General features: G+C 39.8%; 2 protein-coding genes across 5 annotated transcripts in view; one reads left to right on the top strand and one right to left on the bottom strand.

Moving 5' to 3' along the window:
• gpm6bb (glycoprotein M6Bb) overlaps positions 1-8,553 on the top strand; it is a 29,577-nt gene extending 21,024 nt beyond the window's left edge. The window contains exons 2-7 of one of the 2 annotated variants that reach the window (XM_028590961.1): positions 1,607-1,793; positions 2,542-2,698; positions 2,896-3,064; positions 3,712-3,785; positions 3,873-3,938; positions 6,268-8,553. In XM_028590961.1, the coding sequence (XP_028446762.1) occupies positions 1,607-1,793; positions 2,542-2,698; positions 2,896-3,064; positions 3,712-3,785; positions 3,873-3,938; positions 6,268-6,417 (803 nt within the window). In that variant the 3' untranslated portion in view covers positions 6,418-8,553. Of the gene's footprint in view, positions 1-1,606; positions 1,794-2,541; positions 2,699-2,895; positions 3,065-3,711; positions 3,786-3,872; positions 3,939-4,360; positions 5,860-6,267 lie in introns of those variants that run through there. The other variant, XM_028590962.1, reaches the window with a different exon arrangement.
• A 411-nt stretch (positions 8,554-8,964) lies between these two features.
• ofd1 (OFD1 centriole and centriolar satellite protein) lies at positions 8,965-18,382 on the bottom strand. 3 transcript variants are annotated; one of them, XM_028590502.1, is made up of 23 exons: positions 18,161-18,382; positions 17,930-18,057; positions 17,608-17,811; positions 17,449-17,517; positions 17,336-17,354; positions 17,145-17,255; positions 16,924-17,060; positions 16,519-16,692; positions 16,278-16,384; positions 16,044-16,163; positions 15,293-15,366; positions 15,108-15,199; positions 14,714-14,903; positions 13,794-13,924; positions 13,481-13,592; positions 11,757-12,479; positions 11,295-11,451; positions 11,095-11,186; positions 10,295-10,423; positions 9,908-10,071; positions 9,618-9,812; positions 9,448-9,518; positions 8,965-9,159 (listed from the first exon to the last, which is right to left on the bottom strand). In XM_028590502.1, exons 2-23 carry the CDS (start codon positions 18,023-18,025, stop codon positions 9,111-9,113), a joined length of 3,216 nt encoding a protein of 1,071 aa, XP_028446303.1. In that variant the 5' UTR covers positions 18,026-18,057; positions 18,161-18,382; the 3' UTR covers positions 8,965-9,110. The 3 variants fall into 3 exon arrangements, with proteins under 3 accessions (XP_028446303.1, XP_028446301.1, XP_028446302.1); XM_028590500.1 differs by having other exon boundaries at positions 9,448-9,536; positions 18,161-18,381; XM_028590501.1 differs by having other exon boundaries at positions 9,448-9,536; positions 17,145-17,252; positions 18,161-18,379.
• Positions 18,383-18,416: the final 34 nt, after the last annotated feature.

Genomic DNA, 18,416 nt, shown 5'->3' on the forward strand with positions numbered 1-18,416 from the left:
ACAAACACAGATTAACTTTCAGGATTCTCACCTCATTGAAGAAGCAAGCAAGTAGAAAATATTTTTTTATTTTTTTTAATTTGTGTTAAAATAAGCTCTGCCGCCTCCCAATTAGCCCCCCCCCCCCCGTTTCCTACTACATACAAGAAAGAGCAGAGATAAGAAAAAACTGTGAATGTGATAATTCAAGAAGACTTCAGTACGTCACTTGTTAGCCTCTACACACCCTATCATATAGAAATTATAGATCATAACATCACAATTTTGCAAATGCCTATAATGGTCTCTTACATTGCTGACATGGAACAGAATGTGCACTGATTTTGATGCAAACCTTTGCCCAATAATTTCCATTAAATTATAATCACATTGTCTTGTTTCTATTACATAGGCTGTGCTTGGCTAATGGTGCATTTGCTTGATCTTGCTTGATCTGTTCTGTGATTGTTGATGCAAATCTTTCAAAGCCAGAACAATATAAATAAGCTTAATTTTCTACTCTAAAACCTGTAATAATTCATGTTTTGGCTTTTTTTTCACTTAAAACTGCTGACCTGCTTTTGTAAACATTTGTGACAACCAAAACAATGAGCTTAAAGAGGCTAAAATTCTTCATAGAGCTGAGGGGAAGTGTACAGTTGGTGATAATTCACTGTAGGTTCATCACTACAAGTGCCCTCTGTCACATACACAGTCATTTGATCCATTGTTAATGTAAACATATTGATTATAGCAGCTTTAAATACTTTAGTTGCTGTGTGAGATCAGGCATTTGTGAGAGCTTAAAGCATAAACAGCCATTGACCTGGATGTCCTATGACTCAACATCATCCTGTCAAACACATGTGGGTCTGATTGGAAGCACACTGTGGTTTGTTTGCATGCATCTACAGACAGCACATTGTGGTGACTGGCTCTATTTCCAGGCATTAGAACACATTGCATGAGGCAGATCCATCTGGGTCACTTCATTCCCTCATTGGGAGTTGCCATTGATTTCCATTACAGCTTGGCTGACACCCATTGCTCTGACCTGCTGGATGGCCATTAGTGCCCTTTAAGTGTAGTGATGAAACGTCAGGTTAAACCTTAAAGGCAGTATAGACTGTAAAAAGCCCAACACAACAAACTGTACTGTTTCCGCTGTTATATTGCAGAAGTCTCAAAAGGAAGCATGCCTCATCAAGCGTGATCACAGTCAAACCTATTTTGAAACAGACTTGTCTGTGTCAGTTCCTTTTATTCTTTAGTTGAAAGTGAAAGTGAAAAGGCAGTGTTCTTTAAGGAGTCCTGATCCTGTGTTATTAGTTACAACATGATACATGACTGGTGATCTGTCCAGGGTGTGCTGGGATAGGCTTGATGGATGAATGGATGACTCAATATGAATACTAATCTTATACTTTGTTCCCCTGAGGTCACTTCCTGTCCTGCAAGTGAAACATAATCCCTTATATGGACTTGGGAGCTGATGTTGACATATCATTTTTTCCTATATTGCCTTTTAAAGCAAAACAATCTAGTATAAAACACTGGTTCAGGATATCAAGTGAGACTTGTCGCTGACCCAATTGGTCTATTCTTCTCCCCCCCCCCCAACCTACAGGTTGCTTTGAGTGCTGCATCAAATGTTTAGGCGGGGTGCCGTATGCGTCGCTGGTGGCTACAATCCTCTGCTTTTCTGGCGTTGCCCTGTTCTGTGGATGTGGCCATGTGGCTCTCGCTGGCACAGTGACCATCTTGGAAAACCACTTCTCCAAGGTCACCAGTGATCACGCCATGCTGACTGATGTGTAAGTGACTTGTACTCTGTGTGTGTGTGTGTGTGTGCTACATGGCTGCTTGTAATGCTTGTCACAGTAGGATCCATTACCCAATATGCTCACTGTGAAAATATGCTCTTACATAACCGTCACAATAAAGAGGGGCCTAAAAGTAAGATGGATCTCACTTTTAATGAGGTTGTCTTTATGTTGGTTATTTTTAGTCGATAACATCTCCCATGTCCACCTTATCCTGGTGAACAGTCCTAATATGGACCTTTTTTTTTTTTTTTTTACAGTGCATCCATTAGTCGAGACAATAAAAGAGGAATGACAAGAGACAGGACTGCACATATGTTTCATGTTGGTGTAGATTTGGAGTGCACTGTTTAGTTAAAGATGTCTACAGAGGCAGTCCGTCTCTTGGTGGATGATTTCCAGAGACATGCATCACCTGTTATCTCCACATAAGTGTCTCTCTGCACGTCTTTGGGAAGCTGGATCACAATCTTAATCATAACCATCTGTTTATGGTTAATCAGCCAGCCCAGGTTATGTTTTAAAGATTGCATGCAAAAAACCTTAAAATGATTGTAAGCAGCTATTTTCCACACCAGACAGTGGTACGTCATGCTATTACTTTACCTCACATTTTTAGTGGGTCTCTCCAGGTGTTACGTTTCGAGGCTAAATGCAAAGTAGTGCTGGATATGTGCTTTTAACCCATTGCAGCTTTACAGGCACAACTAAGCCAATGTGTGACATTGCTTTTTAACAGAATACAGCTGATGCAGTATGTCATCTACGGCATTGCTTCATTTTTCTTCCTGTATGGGATCATTCTGCTGGCTGAGGGCTTCTACACAACCAGTGCCGTAAAGGAACTGCACAGTGAGTTCAAGACCACCATCTGTGGACGCTGCATCAGTGGAATGGTATGTTAATACAACCACACATCGCTGTGTCCAACCTGATTTTTAAACACAGAGTGCTTAAAAAAAAGGTTTCATGCCATGTGATTAGATGATAAAATACAAACAAAGATGAAGATGATGAATTGTTACATTTTACAACTGGTTTAGTTTCATGGTTATCTGATAATGCCAACATGGTGCCATGTCTGTGTCCTCAGTTTGTGTTCCTCACATACATTCTGGGTGTGGCCTGGCTTGGTGTGTTTGGCTTTTCGGCCGTGCCAGTCTTCCTCTTCTACAACATGTGGTCTACCTGTGCGGCCATGAGGTCTCCCATAGCCAACTTCACCAACATTGACTCCATCTGCGTGGATGTTCGTCAGTACGGTAAGAGATTAGGCATTGAGAATGGGCAGTGGTGGCCTAAAGGTTCAATCCCCAGACCGACAGGATAAAATCTGGGTGGGGAAAGTGAAAGAGCAGCGCTTGTCCCTCCCTCATTACCAACACTGAGGTGCCCTTGAGCAAGGCCCTTAACCCTAACCGCTCCAGTGGAGCTGCTCAGTGGCCAGCAGATCAGACTGTGGTCCAGGTATGAATGTGTAACTGTGTGAATGTGATCAGGGCGTTCCTGCAAAAGAGAGGCTGCCTCTCAGTGAACCTTCCCTGAATAAAATAAAGGTTAAAAAAAATAGCACTTTGTCTGAGAATATGTCTTGTTTTATTAGTGTATACACTGAACCAATTGAAACAATATAATAATCTAAAACCAAGCAAGGTCTAAATGTGAGCCCTCATCACCTGTTGCATATGTCTTGTGATTGTGACCATTTCAAACAAAGAGTGCCCCATTAAAGCTTTGTTTATCAGACGTTTTAGCAAGAAAAAAAACTATTATTTTGTGTTTTGTATTCAGTGGACATTATCTCAGTAGACTCAATTCATAGTTCTTGACAGGTTTGTTCATGATTCACATGGTACAGTGAATTTGAGTGTATAAAGTGTATAAAACCTTTTTAATTTCATGGCTACAGGAATTATTCCATGGAATGCCACACCAGGCAAGGCCTGTGGATCTACGCTAGGTGACATCTGCAACACCAATGACGTACGTCTTTTTTTTATCCACACAGATCAGCAGAGATGAGCAGCTTTTTAAACTGAAGAGTAATCACTGTTTGTTGTCTTTTTCCAGTTCTACATGTCTTATCACCTGTACATCGTAGCGTGTGCCGGGGCAGGAGCCACTGTGATCGCTCTGGTAAGCTTCCCCCCGCTCTCTCCATCCTCTCCCTTTAGTCCATCTTTGCAGATCTCGGCAGATCATGTGTCAAGTGCTCCTCTACTCATTCCCAGACCAAGGAAGATTACACATAGGCTTTTTCTCAGCTCCAATTCCATTTGCTCTTTACCATTTGCTTAGATGCACATGGCCCTGTTTTCATTTTAGGATGGATGGAAGAGAGTGCATATTGTCTTGCTTTTTGTGCCATTAAAGAGTATATAATTTAAAAAAAAAAGAAATCATGAGTTTGAACCACAAAATCAAGTAGGATATTGGAAAATTATACTTAACTTTGTACTGCTGGAAAATAATTGGTCACTTTACTAACTACTAAAGTACTAGTGATAAGGAGATCACCGGCATGTTCTCTTACAACCTTTTCTGTTCTCTTCCACCAGCTGATCTACATGATGGCTACCACTTATAACTTTGCTGTTTTGAAGTTTAAGAGTCGAGAAGACTGCTGCACTAAGTTTTAAACTGTTTTAGGAGCACGGTACAGCATTTGAGGCTGTACTGATTAGAGACAGTTGCCACTGACAACAAATGAACTAAAAAAACAACAACCTGAGAATAGAAAAATCAACATCTCTCCATTAGTAATCATATGAAGTGTAAATAGCTGTATGCTTCCTTTAGCATTTGGTATCCGGGAATATTGCTTGTCCGAGGACACCTGATCAAAGTTGTCTTCAGAGTGGGGTGGTGTTTAGTTGGCTGGTTTGTTCTGCTTTCCTTGGCGCTCACTTTTAGAAATGTGTCACCATTAGATTTTATTGAAATGCACACAGCTAGAAATCCACAACCGTGTTATTTATATTCGTAATGCGTAAAGCTGATTTTGACCTGCATAAAAGTAATATTTCAAATTATTTTTGAAGACTTACAGTATTTAGCTTGCAGTACGTCACTTTCTTGCATAACGGGACGAGCATCAGTTGACTGCAGTCAGAACTGTAATGCGAATTTGTGCACAAACTCCTGAGGCACTTGTGGAACATTAATGTAAGATTGTTGCGCAGGTTGTAACACACACTTTTAAAAATTATCTAAGTTGGAAATGAGACCATCAAGACATACACTGCACCACGCCCACATAGATGTGCAGTATAAAGCTCTGAAATTAGTCCATGAGGACATCTGATGACAAACATTAAAGGTGTTCTCAGGCTTTGTTTTTGATTGCCAGATTAGCAGTTTTGGTGAGGATGAATTCTAGTGATACATCTGTAAAAGGATGAGCTACAGAGGCAAAGTGCCTTGTATTGCCTTTATATTTCTTTGGTTTATCTTTCATTAGCCTTCAAATTTTGGTGCCGACCCATGAAACCATTAAGTGTTACAGGAAAAATATTCAGTATTATTTCTTTCGTCACAAGTTAGATTCTAAACTGAACTAAAAACCTTTCATCAACTGTATTATGCTGAGTTGTATTATGGTGACCAGCGTTTTTTGTAGATTTCAAAGTAACTGCAAATACCTATGTAGAACAGCACACTATGAAGGGTTAGGCCAGTACCCGGGGTATACTTCTGCATAAGGCCCTAAGCCTCACTTTAATTTCATGTATTTTATAAATAAAAAAAGAAATTCTCCTATTTTAGAGTAGAGTAAATGTATTTTTTTCTATGAGGGCTGATGCTGGTATAGCCTCAGCTATGAAGTTGATGTTTTGTTTCCTACATTTTTCCTTTTATTCCTTCTCAAAGTGCCATTACAGAACCATTTGTTTTTATCTTAACACTGAGCCTGCATGCTTACATTTTTTTTCAGATTATTTGATCTGTTTATAGTTACTTATACTCCATATTTCATATATTTAATTTTCTCTTAAGTTTTTGAAGACTGTAGCTTTTACTTTCTATATAAAATAAACAATCTTTGTTTACAAAAATATCCCTACTTGGTCTATTTCTTATCAATCGTACAGCAGTATAATACTGAACTGCATATGGATCAGGGTCGGATTCACAAAAACTCATGCTTTGCACTAACCTCAAGCTTTTACTGCTGCATAAAACTCGCATGCACAATCTGCGGCACTCTTTCTCTTCTCTTTCTCACGTCTAAAAAGTGTTCTGTAGTATTGTGCATAGCAAAATAGTAACATAACTCCAGTTTTAGTAATGATTGTAACAGTAATGTTACAATAATTGTCTTTTTGAGTAATGTCACCCTTGTTCGTTAAGTCTTTTTAAAAGCGTAACTTTATCTGTTTGTCTGTGATGTGTAGCTCTGACTCCTGTAGCTTGCTTTGCATCTTTGACATGCTCACCGGCCATCCACCTCACCCTTCTCTTCCAGATCCACTTCCTCATGATTCTCTCAGCAAACTGGGCCTACCTTAAGGATGCCAGTCAAATGCATGCCTACCAAGACATCAAAATGAAGGAAGAGCGGGAGCTGCAGGACATCACCTCACGCTCAAAGGAATGCCTCAATTCCTACACATAAGGATATTACACACTCACAATCCACACACACACACACACACACACACACACACACACACACACACACACACACACGTAAAGACACATAGACACTGTGGCCCCTTTGGACCATGACACTCAGCTAAAATAACCTGCCAACTGCCGTGACACTGTGCAGTACTAACCAGGCTCCTAACAAACTAATGCATAAATGTTGCTTTCTGCACTAACTCACCAAGAAGTGTTTTGAAACTGCTACTTCAAATTTCATTTCTATTTTTATTTTTATGAAGGAAAAAAAGGCAATTTTGAATTCTGATATTCATGTAGTGTTTGATTTTCTCTAGCCCTTTTTATAGCCAGTTTTTTGCTGCCGATGCTTGAGTCATTGCACTATTCTTATATAACGAATAACGATGCCTTGTTTGTTTTACGGTCTTGCTGTCTTTCTTTTGAGCTGTGGTGGCCAGTTTTCAACAAGGGAATACAATATTTTGTTTGCTTTTTTTCCAATCAAAAATGCAGACTAATTATACACAACATGAAAGGCCTTACATTCAGAGTTAGCGTGACACTTCTAGATAGCATGTCAGAATCCAATTATAATGACACAAGATAATAATACTGACACAAGACCGGCATGTCACAAGATGTTTTTTCTTTGACTTCACAGCAAGGAAATGGGTCAAATCTATAATGTGGTCCCAGTAGTTCTGTTGTATTCGGGGGTATTTAACTGCATCTTAATCCCAGTGTTAATCATTTGGTTCTAGATTTCATTGTACAGCTACGTAAAGAGTCACGCAGAACATTCATGGCCTATAATAACACTACCTCAGGTGTGCACTAGAGCCTATAGAACAATTATCTGGAAGAAACACTTCTCCTTTGCAAAACTATGGTTTAAAGATCCTATTATAATCACACACACCGGGAGCTCCTCTACGTGACGTTATCATAGGGTTTAATTTTTATGGATAATGCCATAAGAATAACTAGCTTGCTAAATGTGAACTGTTGCCAATAATTAGACAGAAGGATAGTCAATATATTCAATATCTTTAAAAGTGTGGTCCACGTGTATTCAGTTATGCAAATGACAAAAAACAGAGAACGCTCTCTGATCCATCATAAATGCTTTTTTAGCTCATTGTCTATTGTAATATCTCATATTATAAAATATGATCAAAAAATACTTGATTTTGAAAAAACCTTATAAACAAGTGTATGTCCCATGTGCATTTGTACTATGGAAAAATCTACAGAACTTAAGGTGTGAAAAATGTAAACTTGTTAAAAGTCAGGATTTTTAGCTTATTTTTCAAGATAAAACCACTTCATTTGTGTTCTTAATTTTCTATTATTGCACCAGTTTTTGATGTGCAATTGTCATAATGCTGACATAATTACTCATGTAATCTTGTATTTCTATTAGTTTAGTTACAGAGATAAGTTTCTTTGTTGCATGAAGACAACTGTTTCTGCAGTGACACGTGATGTACAGTCATGAATACTGACATCAGTAGTAGGCAGTGTTTGCCTGTCTCCGTTTTTTCTAATTAAATACAAATTAATCCATTTTTTTGTAGCTGATTACTTATGTTTTTTTTAGGTTCTTTTCTTTAAAGTCAAAAGTATAAATGTTTTATATTATTTTGTTGCCTGCTAGTATACTTGTATTGTCTATGAATGTCAAGGGCTTCCTCGTGAATATCTGATGCTTAACATTTAAATAAACTTTCAAATTACTAGATGCAACACCAGTCATTTAAAAAAGAAATTGTACGGCTATCTAAATGCTAAAGTTAGCCAAAGTATGAATGCCATTGTGACTCTCCGCCCAGTGTTTTACACAGAATCTGTGAGATATTGTAGTACACAACCTGCATAGTTCTCTGCAGGAGTAATAGCTACAGGTGCACAATCTACTATGTGTACAATGGCCAAGGAGAAAGATGACAGATGTACATAATGCCAATGTACTGTACAGCTCACCTTAATATGCAGCGTTTCCTGTTGAATGAACCAAAAACTAAAGAGTAAAGGCTATCTATCAATCACCAGGACGACAACAATCCAGCATCCTGTCTGACTAAATCCCTTTATGACATTACTCAACTGGCCTGTTGACTGTTTCTATGAAAATAAAAAAACAAAATAAAACAAACTTCACTCTGTTGCTGTGGGTTTTTTTCTTCTTTTTTTTCATGATAGGAATATTGTTTGGTGTAATAGTCAATCCAAAAGAAAAATATCCAATATGATTTATTCAAAACATATGCAGTTAATGTAAAAATGCTGCCAAATATAAATACTCAAAAGCAACATGTAAAAATATAAAACAATCAATGCTTCAGGGTTGTTACAAACTGTGGTAATACTTTACTTTAGGTTTTCTACATAAGAGTGACATGACACTGTGATGAATACATGACACTGTGATGAATACATGACACTCACATGACACTGTCATGACACAGTCATGACACATGAACCCTAACCCTAACCATAACGTGTCATGACAAAACCGAATGACACTTACTAAAAAAGAGTTATGTCATAAACGTTTATGACTTGTTTATAATGTTTTATGACACGTTCATGACAGTGTCATGTCACTCTTATGTAGAAAACTTAAAGTAAAGCGTAACCCAAACTGTCCAAGAATACAGAGGCTATTTCATCCGTTCACGATGGCAGCCTGGAACAACCAGCTCACCAGAAATCATCATCATCTTCATCCTTGTGTGAAAATGCTGCAATACTGGGAAAACAATATCAAGTTAATTTGTGAAAGCCTCGAGGGACAGAAAAAAACAACATCTAAACCAAAAATAGTATTTCTCAATGAATTTATCCTTAAGACAACATAATTTCTAGAACAAATAACATTGAAAAGACCAGGAGATGAGAAACCACAAAATAAATTAAATTTTGTTGAAGGATAGAGGATTATGTAGGCTTGTATATTTATTAAACTGTCCTACAGTAACAGCATTACTTTTGAATTAGAAAACCTAAGCCTTAAGTCTTGTCAACTGTTTTGAGTTACCTGTCGTCTTTCTCCTCAGACAAACTCTTGGCCTCTGGGCTCGTATGTCCTACTTCTTCTCTTCCAGGGCTCTGAAAACACCCCCCCCCCTACACTCAGTTTAAAACACAGGGCAGCTGCTACAAGTCAAGTCACAAAAGCAATGTTTTACAAGAGTGCATGCAACTCACCTGTGCATGTTGCTTCTCTCTGGCTTCCAGGACCATCTTCATGTATTTCTCCAATGGATTTTCACCTTTGGACTCGTCCCCATCATTATCTGCCTCTTGCTTCTGCTCTTCATCTGCTCCCTTCTTAATTCCAGTTTCTTCTTCTTCTACTTCTTCTTCTCCTCTCTGTCCTGGTTGCTCCATCTCTTGCAAAAGCTGGATAGACATAAATACTGTCAATACTCATTTAATCAGGTTACCTTTTCTAAAGAGGAGTTTTAAAAAGGAACGTGGTGCAAGATACTCATTACCATCTCTTTCTCCAGTCTTTCAAGTTCCTGCAGCTCCCTCTCTCTGGCTTCTTCTTGCTCCCTCTGCCTTTGTTCTAGTCTTTCCTTTCGCTCTCTTTCCCACCTCTGCTCCTTGTCCTCTTCATCTTCTTCCCTAGCAGATTCACCTGAGGCTTGTGGGACTTCTATCACACATATGGATTCACATGAGTCAAATTGTCAGTCGTCACTTTATTTTTGGTTTAAGAAGCAATGCACCCCTAGAATGGCCACAATTTGAGCAAAATATGAGAGATTCATACAGTCAGACTGATGGTGTACAGCAGTGGCCATTCTTGTCATTTGGGGTCAACCAAGATCATGGTCAGTAACGGGGGGATGGGGGAGGGGTGGGGGCTAACAACTCACCCGCCTGGCCCTGCAAGTCTATTGGGTGTTCTGGGAGGTCCTGTGGGTGGGGGACAGTGGGGCCGTCAGGGGCCTCCTCAGAGAGAGGGACGGCAGTGTCCAGGAGAAGCTCTGGAATGTGGCCGGGCTCTGGAGGGAGACATACACAAAGAGATCTTTTATGCTCCACCATAATGCAAACGGGCCAGAGGACCAGCACAGAATACATAATCAGCTGGCCTTCATCTTCACCATTGTGCGGGGCCACTGAAAGGACACTTTGAAGGCCAGTCACACACTCATTAAAAGAAACAGCCATTCTCAAATCCAAAACCTCCACACCGGATATACTCCATTTTGTTACTGGGATTTTGTTGAAATGAATGATAATGAAATTGTAGATTTTTGTTTTTATGCAAGGCTGTTCATCCAATGATACAGTAAAATCTTTAGGCAGAACAGGAAAACCTCCAGGTGCTGATTATTAAGGAAATTGTGCTTTCGACATAGATACATAGAGGGCTTACCATCTCGCCGTGTCTTCCAGACAGTAAAACAACATGTAACCTATAAACTATAAAGAGTACCTACTCAAACATTCCCTGTTGATTACAACAATACTGCTCCTGTGTGTCAAGTGCAATGACCTGACCAAGCAGCTTTTTCAGTATACAGTATACAAATCACACTGCCATGTTGTATCTAAACTGGGTCTCACATCCCCAGATGAAGGCCGCAGTGCATTTGTATAATAAAAAAAACAACTGAGTTATGCAGTAGCATAGTTTTAACAAAAAAAAAAAAAAATACTAGTTTAGTACCTGACAAAATCCCTGTGAGATCTTCTAGGCCTATTTTCTCAGGCTGTGGGGAAGAATCCGAGCTGGAGAACACAGGGTGCAGCTTGGGTGGACTGACAGAAACAAGGGCAAAAATGAGGGCATTAGTATGCACACTCTAAAATCTCTAAAAGTGTATAGGAGTGTTGTAATGTCCTTGGCAAAGCGATGCCAGATGGTACCTGGACTGGTCTCGTGCTGTGCTCTTGAGCTGAGGACTGCGAGGTGGACTGAGCTCAGAGGAAAAGTCACCGGAGGTCTCCACCTCGTCGCGGGGGTCACGAGGGAGCCGTCTGTCAAACGACAACTCCGGGAACGCCATCGGAGACGCAACTGCTTCTATCAGATGCAAATACTTTATGTTAGGCAATATCCTCATAGGAGAAAGATTATGATCTAAAAGCTGACACGAAAAAGGTGTGGATTTACTGTTTTGAATGTTTAAAACAGTTTTGGCACATTATGAAAATATTTGCAGGAAGTGTTAAATGTGCAGGATATGGGTGCTGACGACATGAACCCATTTCATTCTTAACTTTTTTTTTGACAGTTAAAAGAGCTTGGTGCATCTAATCCCCTTTGAAGTGTTTTCACAGGATAAACCTTTTTTTTTTTTTTTTTTTTTTTTTTTTTTTTAAATGTACCTTCGGCAATCTCTCTTTGATGCTTTTTCCTGGAGGACGAGTGCGATGTGGAGGACAGACGTCTGGGTGGATGGCTGCTTGCATCCTGGGGGTGTCCATCTCTTATAAACAGAGATTCAGTCACCAAATGGAGACTGTGGTCAGTGAAAGCTGTGGACTGGGGTTGGCTATGGTCTTCTAAAAAGGTCACTCTTGGTTGTGAAGGTGGTACAGTGTTTCTGGTGTCATAGGGTGCATAGGATGGGGTTCTGGTAGTTTGTGGAGACGGTGGCCTGTGTGAGACCTTTGATTTGAGGGGGGAGTGGGCGTGTGAATGGTGAGAAACTTGTTTTCTCAGGGGAGAGTCGGGACGATGTGTAGGATGTGCTCGTTGTGGGGAAAGAGGTCTTGGGGGAAGCATGTGTGAGATGGTGGAGCGCACTGCCCTCTGCTGGTAGTTCCTGTAGGCTTCCTCTAAGGTCTCAGCCTCCTCCTGCAGCTCCTGAATCCGAGCCTTGGCCTCAGCCACCAGCTCCATGTCGGAGTCTGGAGAGTCATTCCAAGGCGACTTGTGTCCTCGCATGCGCCCACCTGCTTCACAATCATCATCATAACCCACTCTGGCCCTCAGCAGAGCTCTGTCCACATAGATGTCAGGGGGAACCAGCTTGTCAGCGTTCAGCTCCAGTATTGAGCGATCGACAAGAGAGGGCTTGGGGTTACGCAGCACTTCATTTTCAAGAGCTGCCATCAATCGCATCGATTACACAAAAGAAAGGGACAGAGAAAGGAAGAGAATTGAACATTAATACAAAAGACCAACCACCATTAAATAGCACAAATCAGAAAAAAAAGGGTTGCTACAACTAATTTCGAAGAACTATTTACATGCATTTACACCTAAAATCCGGTTGCTACTACATGCCTTTTTTAGTTTTGTCTAAAAAAAAAAAATAAAAAATAAAAACTTCCAAGAAAGAGAGCCAGTTCATGAAAAGAAGAAATAAAGTTAACTACAGTTATGTATTGTAACATTCATAACTGCATAAAGAAACCTACATGGTTCAAAGTGATCAATCACACTAAGATGTGACTAGGGTTGCACAAAATGTGATATTGCGATATCAATATTAATTTCGATAATTTTAAACATATGGAAAATTACAAAAATTATGGGAAAAAGCATAAAAATAGATTTATAACAAATACAACACAAGGTTTATTTCAACTGTCATATTGGACTGGTACATTTACTGGTTGTACAGTATAAAATAAATAAATAACGACCATGTCTATAGAACAGGACATGTTTTACTGGTTGTACAGTATAAAATATATAAATAATGAGAACAGGACACAACTTTTCTTTCGCTTCTCTGATTTGTTCCGTTTTGTTGTCTCTATTTCTTCATTTACACTGTCAATCTGTCGAAATATGCACACGTGGTACGCTCCATAGGGTTTGTCACGTAGTGGACCCGTGCGCTGACATGTACTAACATGTGCAAGTGGCACGGTAACTGGCCAATGAAACATGATCATTATAGCGTTTCAAGCGGGCTCTAAATCAAACACAACTAAGCCACACAGCCAACGGACAGGATGCATCGCTCCACAAAATAAACTAAATATTGCATACTTACTGCCACACTTTCGATATAATATTGCGCAACGTGATATTGCGATAACTACTGTATACTGAGTCTATATATCATGCACCCCTAGATGTGACGTCATTGGGGTACCTTGTTGAGTTTGGCGAAGCTGTAACTTTATTTCCTCAATGTGGTTAGTCATCCACTGTGACCTCTCCTCACACTTTGCCAACTGAGCCTTTAGCTGAGCACACCGTTCCACCTGCAGAAAACAGCAGACAAGAGGACATAACATGAGAAGTTATTGTTTGCACACAGTGTAAGATCTGTGAAAAGTATAGGTATGCGCTGCTGGAAACACAGATTACACAAGAACTTCCCCAAAGGTGAGACAATACTGTGTGGGAAAAAAAGCTGACCACAAAGTTTCCCACACTCAGCGAGAGGCTGTGATGTGACTGACCTCACTCTGGAGCTGTGCCTGCAACACCTGTTTCTGGTTGTCAAACTCTTCCTCATCCAGTCTGCGAGCGCTCTGCAGCCTCCGTAGCTCCATCTGCAGAACCAGCTGCTCCTTGGACGGCTGGCCCAAATCTGAAAGAGGGGTTGTTAGAGTCAAAACATAATTTAAAAGTGCATCCTTTTTGCCAGTCCAATGTCTATTTCAGTAGGAAAGCTATCTGAGAAAAACACATCTGGGGATACACAGGGGTTGCTCTGATTTAGGGTGTCATGTTTAAGTGCTCCAGTTCACGGTTTGAGCTGTATGGATCTGAACAGCATGATAGTACAGCACATGGGGCTTCGCACCATGTTTCTGCCTGTTGTTCGTGATGAGGAGAGAGGCCCACTGCTCCCATGTCTCATCCTCAAACAGGAAGAATACTGTACCCCTCAGAGAGAGGCACAACTTTGGTTCTCAGCTATGGGTTAAGGGAGCCCTCGGTTTCTGCACACTGTGCTCTCTGCTCCCCTTCACTCCATTTCTCATTACCACTCCCTCACTGGTTACTTTTTAGAGGGTAGTCTGCAGAGCTACAAACACAGCACAGAGGCCCCACATTGGCAGGCAAGACACATTTAAAAAGACTCAGCTGAGCCAGAAGCAGTGGGACAGACTAACATAAATGCTTCACAGTACACTGCATCTCCCACAGCTCACAATGAGCCCACACTCAAGAACGTTGAATGCAAGATAAGAACAGGATTTATCTCAGTTGGGAAAAAATATATATATATTTATATAAAACAAATATTTTGAGGTACTGATTTTTCAAGGTTTATAATAGGTAACTCTCAGACACTGAATTTACCAGCCACAAAAAGGAATCAGTTACATTATTACAGACAGAAAGCCCTGATCCAATATAAGCCAATCCTCACCAGCACGGAGAAGACGGTTCTCCTCTTGGGCCTCCTCCAGCTGTTTCTTTAGCAGCCGCAGCTGGCCTTGCAGCTCTGCTTTCTCTCTTTTCAAGCTGGGGTAGTCACTCATGGTCTCCAGTCGTTCCCTTAACAGCTCCTTCTGTTGAGACATCAGAGAAATCTGCTGCTGTGCTGTGTCCAGCTCAACCTGGAAAACAACAGAAGACACATGCAAAGAGCAGGCAAAATCTGAAGAGTCAATTAATCAGTTAGACTGTGTACCATAATTATTACATTACAATATTATCACATCACACTGAGTGATACGAGTTTTGACTGAATACAAGTGTTCAATTGCAAATTGAAGAGGGTGAGGTTAACACTGCAGGATGACTGGGGTTGTGTTGTTTACCTGCAGCCGTCTCAGCTCTGAACATGCTCTGCTGTGCTCCTCCAATTTGGCATTAATTACAGCGGACTCCTTTTGGATACGAACAGTTTCCACTGAGAAATAAAATGGAATGTAAACACAAAATCAAACCAAAACACTGGCAAAAGCCAACCAGTCAGCAATCTTGCATTCATTTAAATACTCACTTTTGTTTCGGTTCTCATTCTCTGTGAGTTTTTCTGTTCTCTTGATAAAGTTATCCTTTAACTCAAGCTGATACCTAATTTTATAAAAGACATAAGAACAACAATCAAAAAGAGCTCTGAAACTAAATCAAAACAATCTTGGAAATCCATGTGGCCTTTTTCTATTACAGACGGGTACAGAGAAATAAACCAAACCAGCTGCCATCTAAACGTGTTAAAGCAACATATCATTTGGCCAAGTGGGCGATCAGGTCCCATATCGTTACTTCATAGTCATAGCTGCTGACAGACTCCCAACCAGTCTTAAGCACTACGTATCTATATAATATATTATAAATAAGTCATAGTTTTGATGTAATAACTGATGAGCATATTAGCACAGGACTAGACATATGTGTTGAGTGCTCAATTTCAACATTTTGACTGACATTCATTCAAAAAGAAAACTGAGTCTCATTGACAGCATTCAAAATTTGCTGTAGGATGGAATAAATCTTGAAATATTTCCAATATACATCACGTACAGGATACGTTCTTTTACTTTAAACCTAGTAAACAGTGACATCCTCTGGTCACACAATGACAATATCCCTAACAAGGATACCTACACTAAACTTGAGAGATAAAGTGAACAAACAGAGAGAATATATCAAATGAGACTGCCTATGTGTAACGGACTGAATATGTCTAAGTGGTGGTGACAATGTGAGCCAAAATATATTTAAAAAGAAAACGGACAACATGAAAATACCTTGAAAGTTCATTCTTCAGCCTTTGGTCGTGCGTGTCCTCCATCGTCTTCACTGCCAGTTCTCGCCTCCTCTGCAGCTCTTCAGTGGTCTTGACCTTCTCCTCATGAATTTGACAAGTCCTATCATCATACAAACACGGTAACATTCTTCATGAGCCAGTTGTCACAATGAGAGAGCACAACACCCCTCTACGAACATGAATGGTACAAAATAAATAAATAAAAAGCTCTTACTTTTCAAAAGCCTCGATTCTCATCCTCAGCTCATTCTCTCTGTTCCGCACGGTTTCGATTTCTTTCAGGACCGATTGTCTCTGCATATACACATTTTTTTCTTCAATCTAAAGAGAAGAGAAATACAAACAACAGCATCAAATTACACCGTCTCCGATTTAACCAAATTAAATTATTACATGCAAAGGTTTATTTTGTGAAAGAAGAAACAGAGCACAACATCATAGTCGCAGTAATCTACCTCTTGTTGTTTTTGTAGTCGCTCAATGGCATTTTTCTCCCGCTCCATTAACGCCTTTGCCTTCATCTCGTAAGTCCTCTCCAGCTCCTGCTTCAGCTTACCAAATTCTTTATGAAAATTTGCTTTTTCTTCCATCCTCACCTTGGCGATTTCAACATCTTTAAAATGTTGCATCTTAAGAAACAAAAAAAACAATGTTGAGGCCCGGAGGTAAGCTACATGATTACATATCAGCCACTCATAATAGGTAAAGCATTCATGCCATGCATTAACGCCATGAAGTATTTATACCTTTTAAAAAAGGTGTTTAGTGTAGATATAAGTATGTAGATGTGCTTCATACCAACCTGCTCATTGAGTTTTTGATTCATTAACTTTGCAAAAAGAAATATACACGTGACGTACCTTTGTGTTCATTTCTGCTTGCATCTGTGCTTCAATTTCTTTTCTATGGGCAGCCAGTTTGGATTGGAAAGAAAACCATTTTTCCCCACTGTAATTGAAGTTCTCATATTCCTTATCAATCATTTTCATCTTCGCAACTGTGTATGGAAGAAAGAAAACATTAAAAACTGCATTGAAAAGCATCTGTGTGGAGTACATTTTAAGACTTTATTTCATCATACCAAGAGACTCTCCGTAACTTGCTGTGCTGGTTGTCTGAGTGTCAGCATCATGGCACAGGCCATGAGTATAATGGTGTGTTAGCTGTGTTAAAAGGCTGATCAGGAACCCTGCTAGACAAAGAGAAAATATATCAAGGACAGACCTTAGGAGCAGTAGCTACTTTATCAAAAAGGAACAGAAGGCAGCATACCTTTATCTTTGTTTGAAGACTGTAAAAAAAATTAAAACTCTTGTTATTACTGACAACATTTATATATTTCTTTCAAGAGCAATATTCGAAATACTAAATCATGTTATTATTACCAGGGATCTGTAAAGGGCTGATTCAGGGTCAATTTTAAGAAGCTGAAGAAGGTCTCCTTTTGTGAAAACCTGCCAAAATTGATAGAAGAGACCAAAATCTTCATCTGCAATGATGTGCTTTTTAAGCTACAGTCTAATTAGACAAACGCTTATGCTTACCTTGTCTTTGCACAGGCCACTTTCAGGGTAGAATACAGAAAGGGTGTACTCATACCCTGAGGTGCGGAGATGATCAGACACTATGCTGTTACAGGCTGAGACCAAAAGAGGTTCAGATTTCACAGTTACTGGTCTGGGGACTGGTTCTCCTCCAGTCAAAGGTGGGTGTTTTAACTCCTGGATAAGCTGATTCCGCATCTGTGTCTGAATCAGATCAGGAGAGTGAAAGAGAACAAGAGGAATGAAAACTAAACTCTTTCTAACGCGGAGGTTAGAAGACTGGGCTACAAGAGCCTGCAGCGACTTTATTAGCATGACTTACTTTGAGTGTATCTAGCACTCCTTTGTTTTTAAAAGTTTGATAGAGTCTTTTCCTAAGCTCATCTGGAGATAACGTGTCTTCCTTGGCCGAGGACATAACTGCCAAGTGTTGTTTTGTAGGTACTAAAACTGACAAGAAGGAGAAACAAAGTAGACAACAACACGGTAAAGCTGACACGGCGAGCTAGAGAACAAAAACTGCAGTTTTTAACAACTTTTAAAATGGTCTTACCTGGTGTTGGACTATTATTACTGTGTCTTCTTAACACCTGATACAATAGGCATCTCAAAAAAGAGAATAGTCTCTAGTTACCAGCCTAACGACCAGTCTTAGCGTCCCTTTCGAGGAGGTGTGCCTCAACCATAGAACCATTTAAATCTGTCAACGGAAATTTTTGTTCCGGGCGCACAGTTGTGATGTAACGAAGAAAAAAAAGCAGCAACTTGTTATTATTATCAGAGACTATTTAGACTTTGTTATTATTCAA

The sequence above is a fragment of the Perca flavescens genome, chromosome 11, assembly GCF_004354835.1.
Source record: "Perca flavescens isolate YP-PL-M2 chromosome 11, PFLA_1.0, whole genome shotgun sequence".
In the NCBI taxonomy this organism is placed as follows: domain Eukaryota; kingdom Metazoa; phylum Chordata; class Actinopteri; order Perciformes; family Percidae; genus Perca; species Perca flavescens.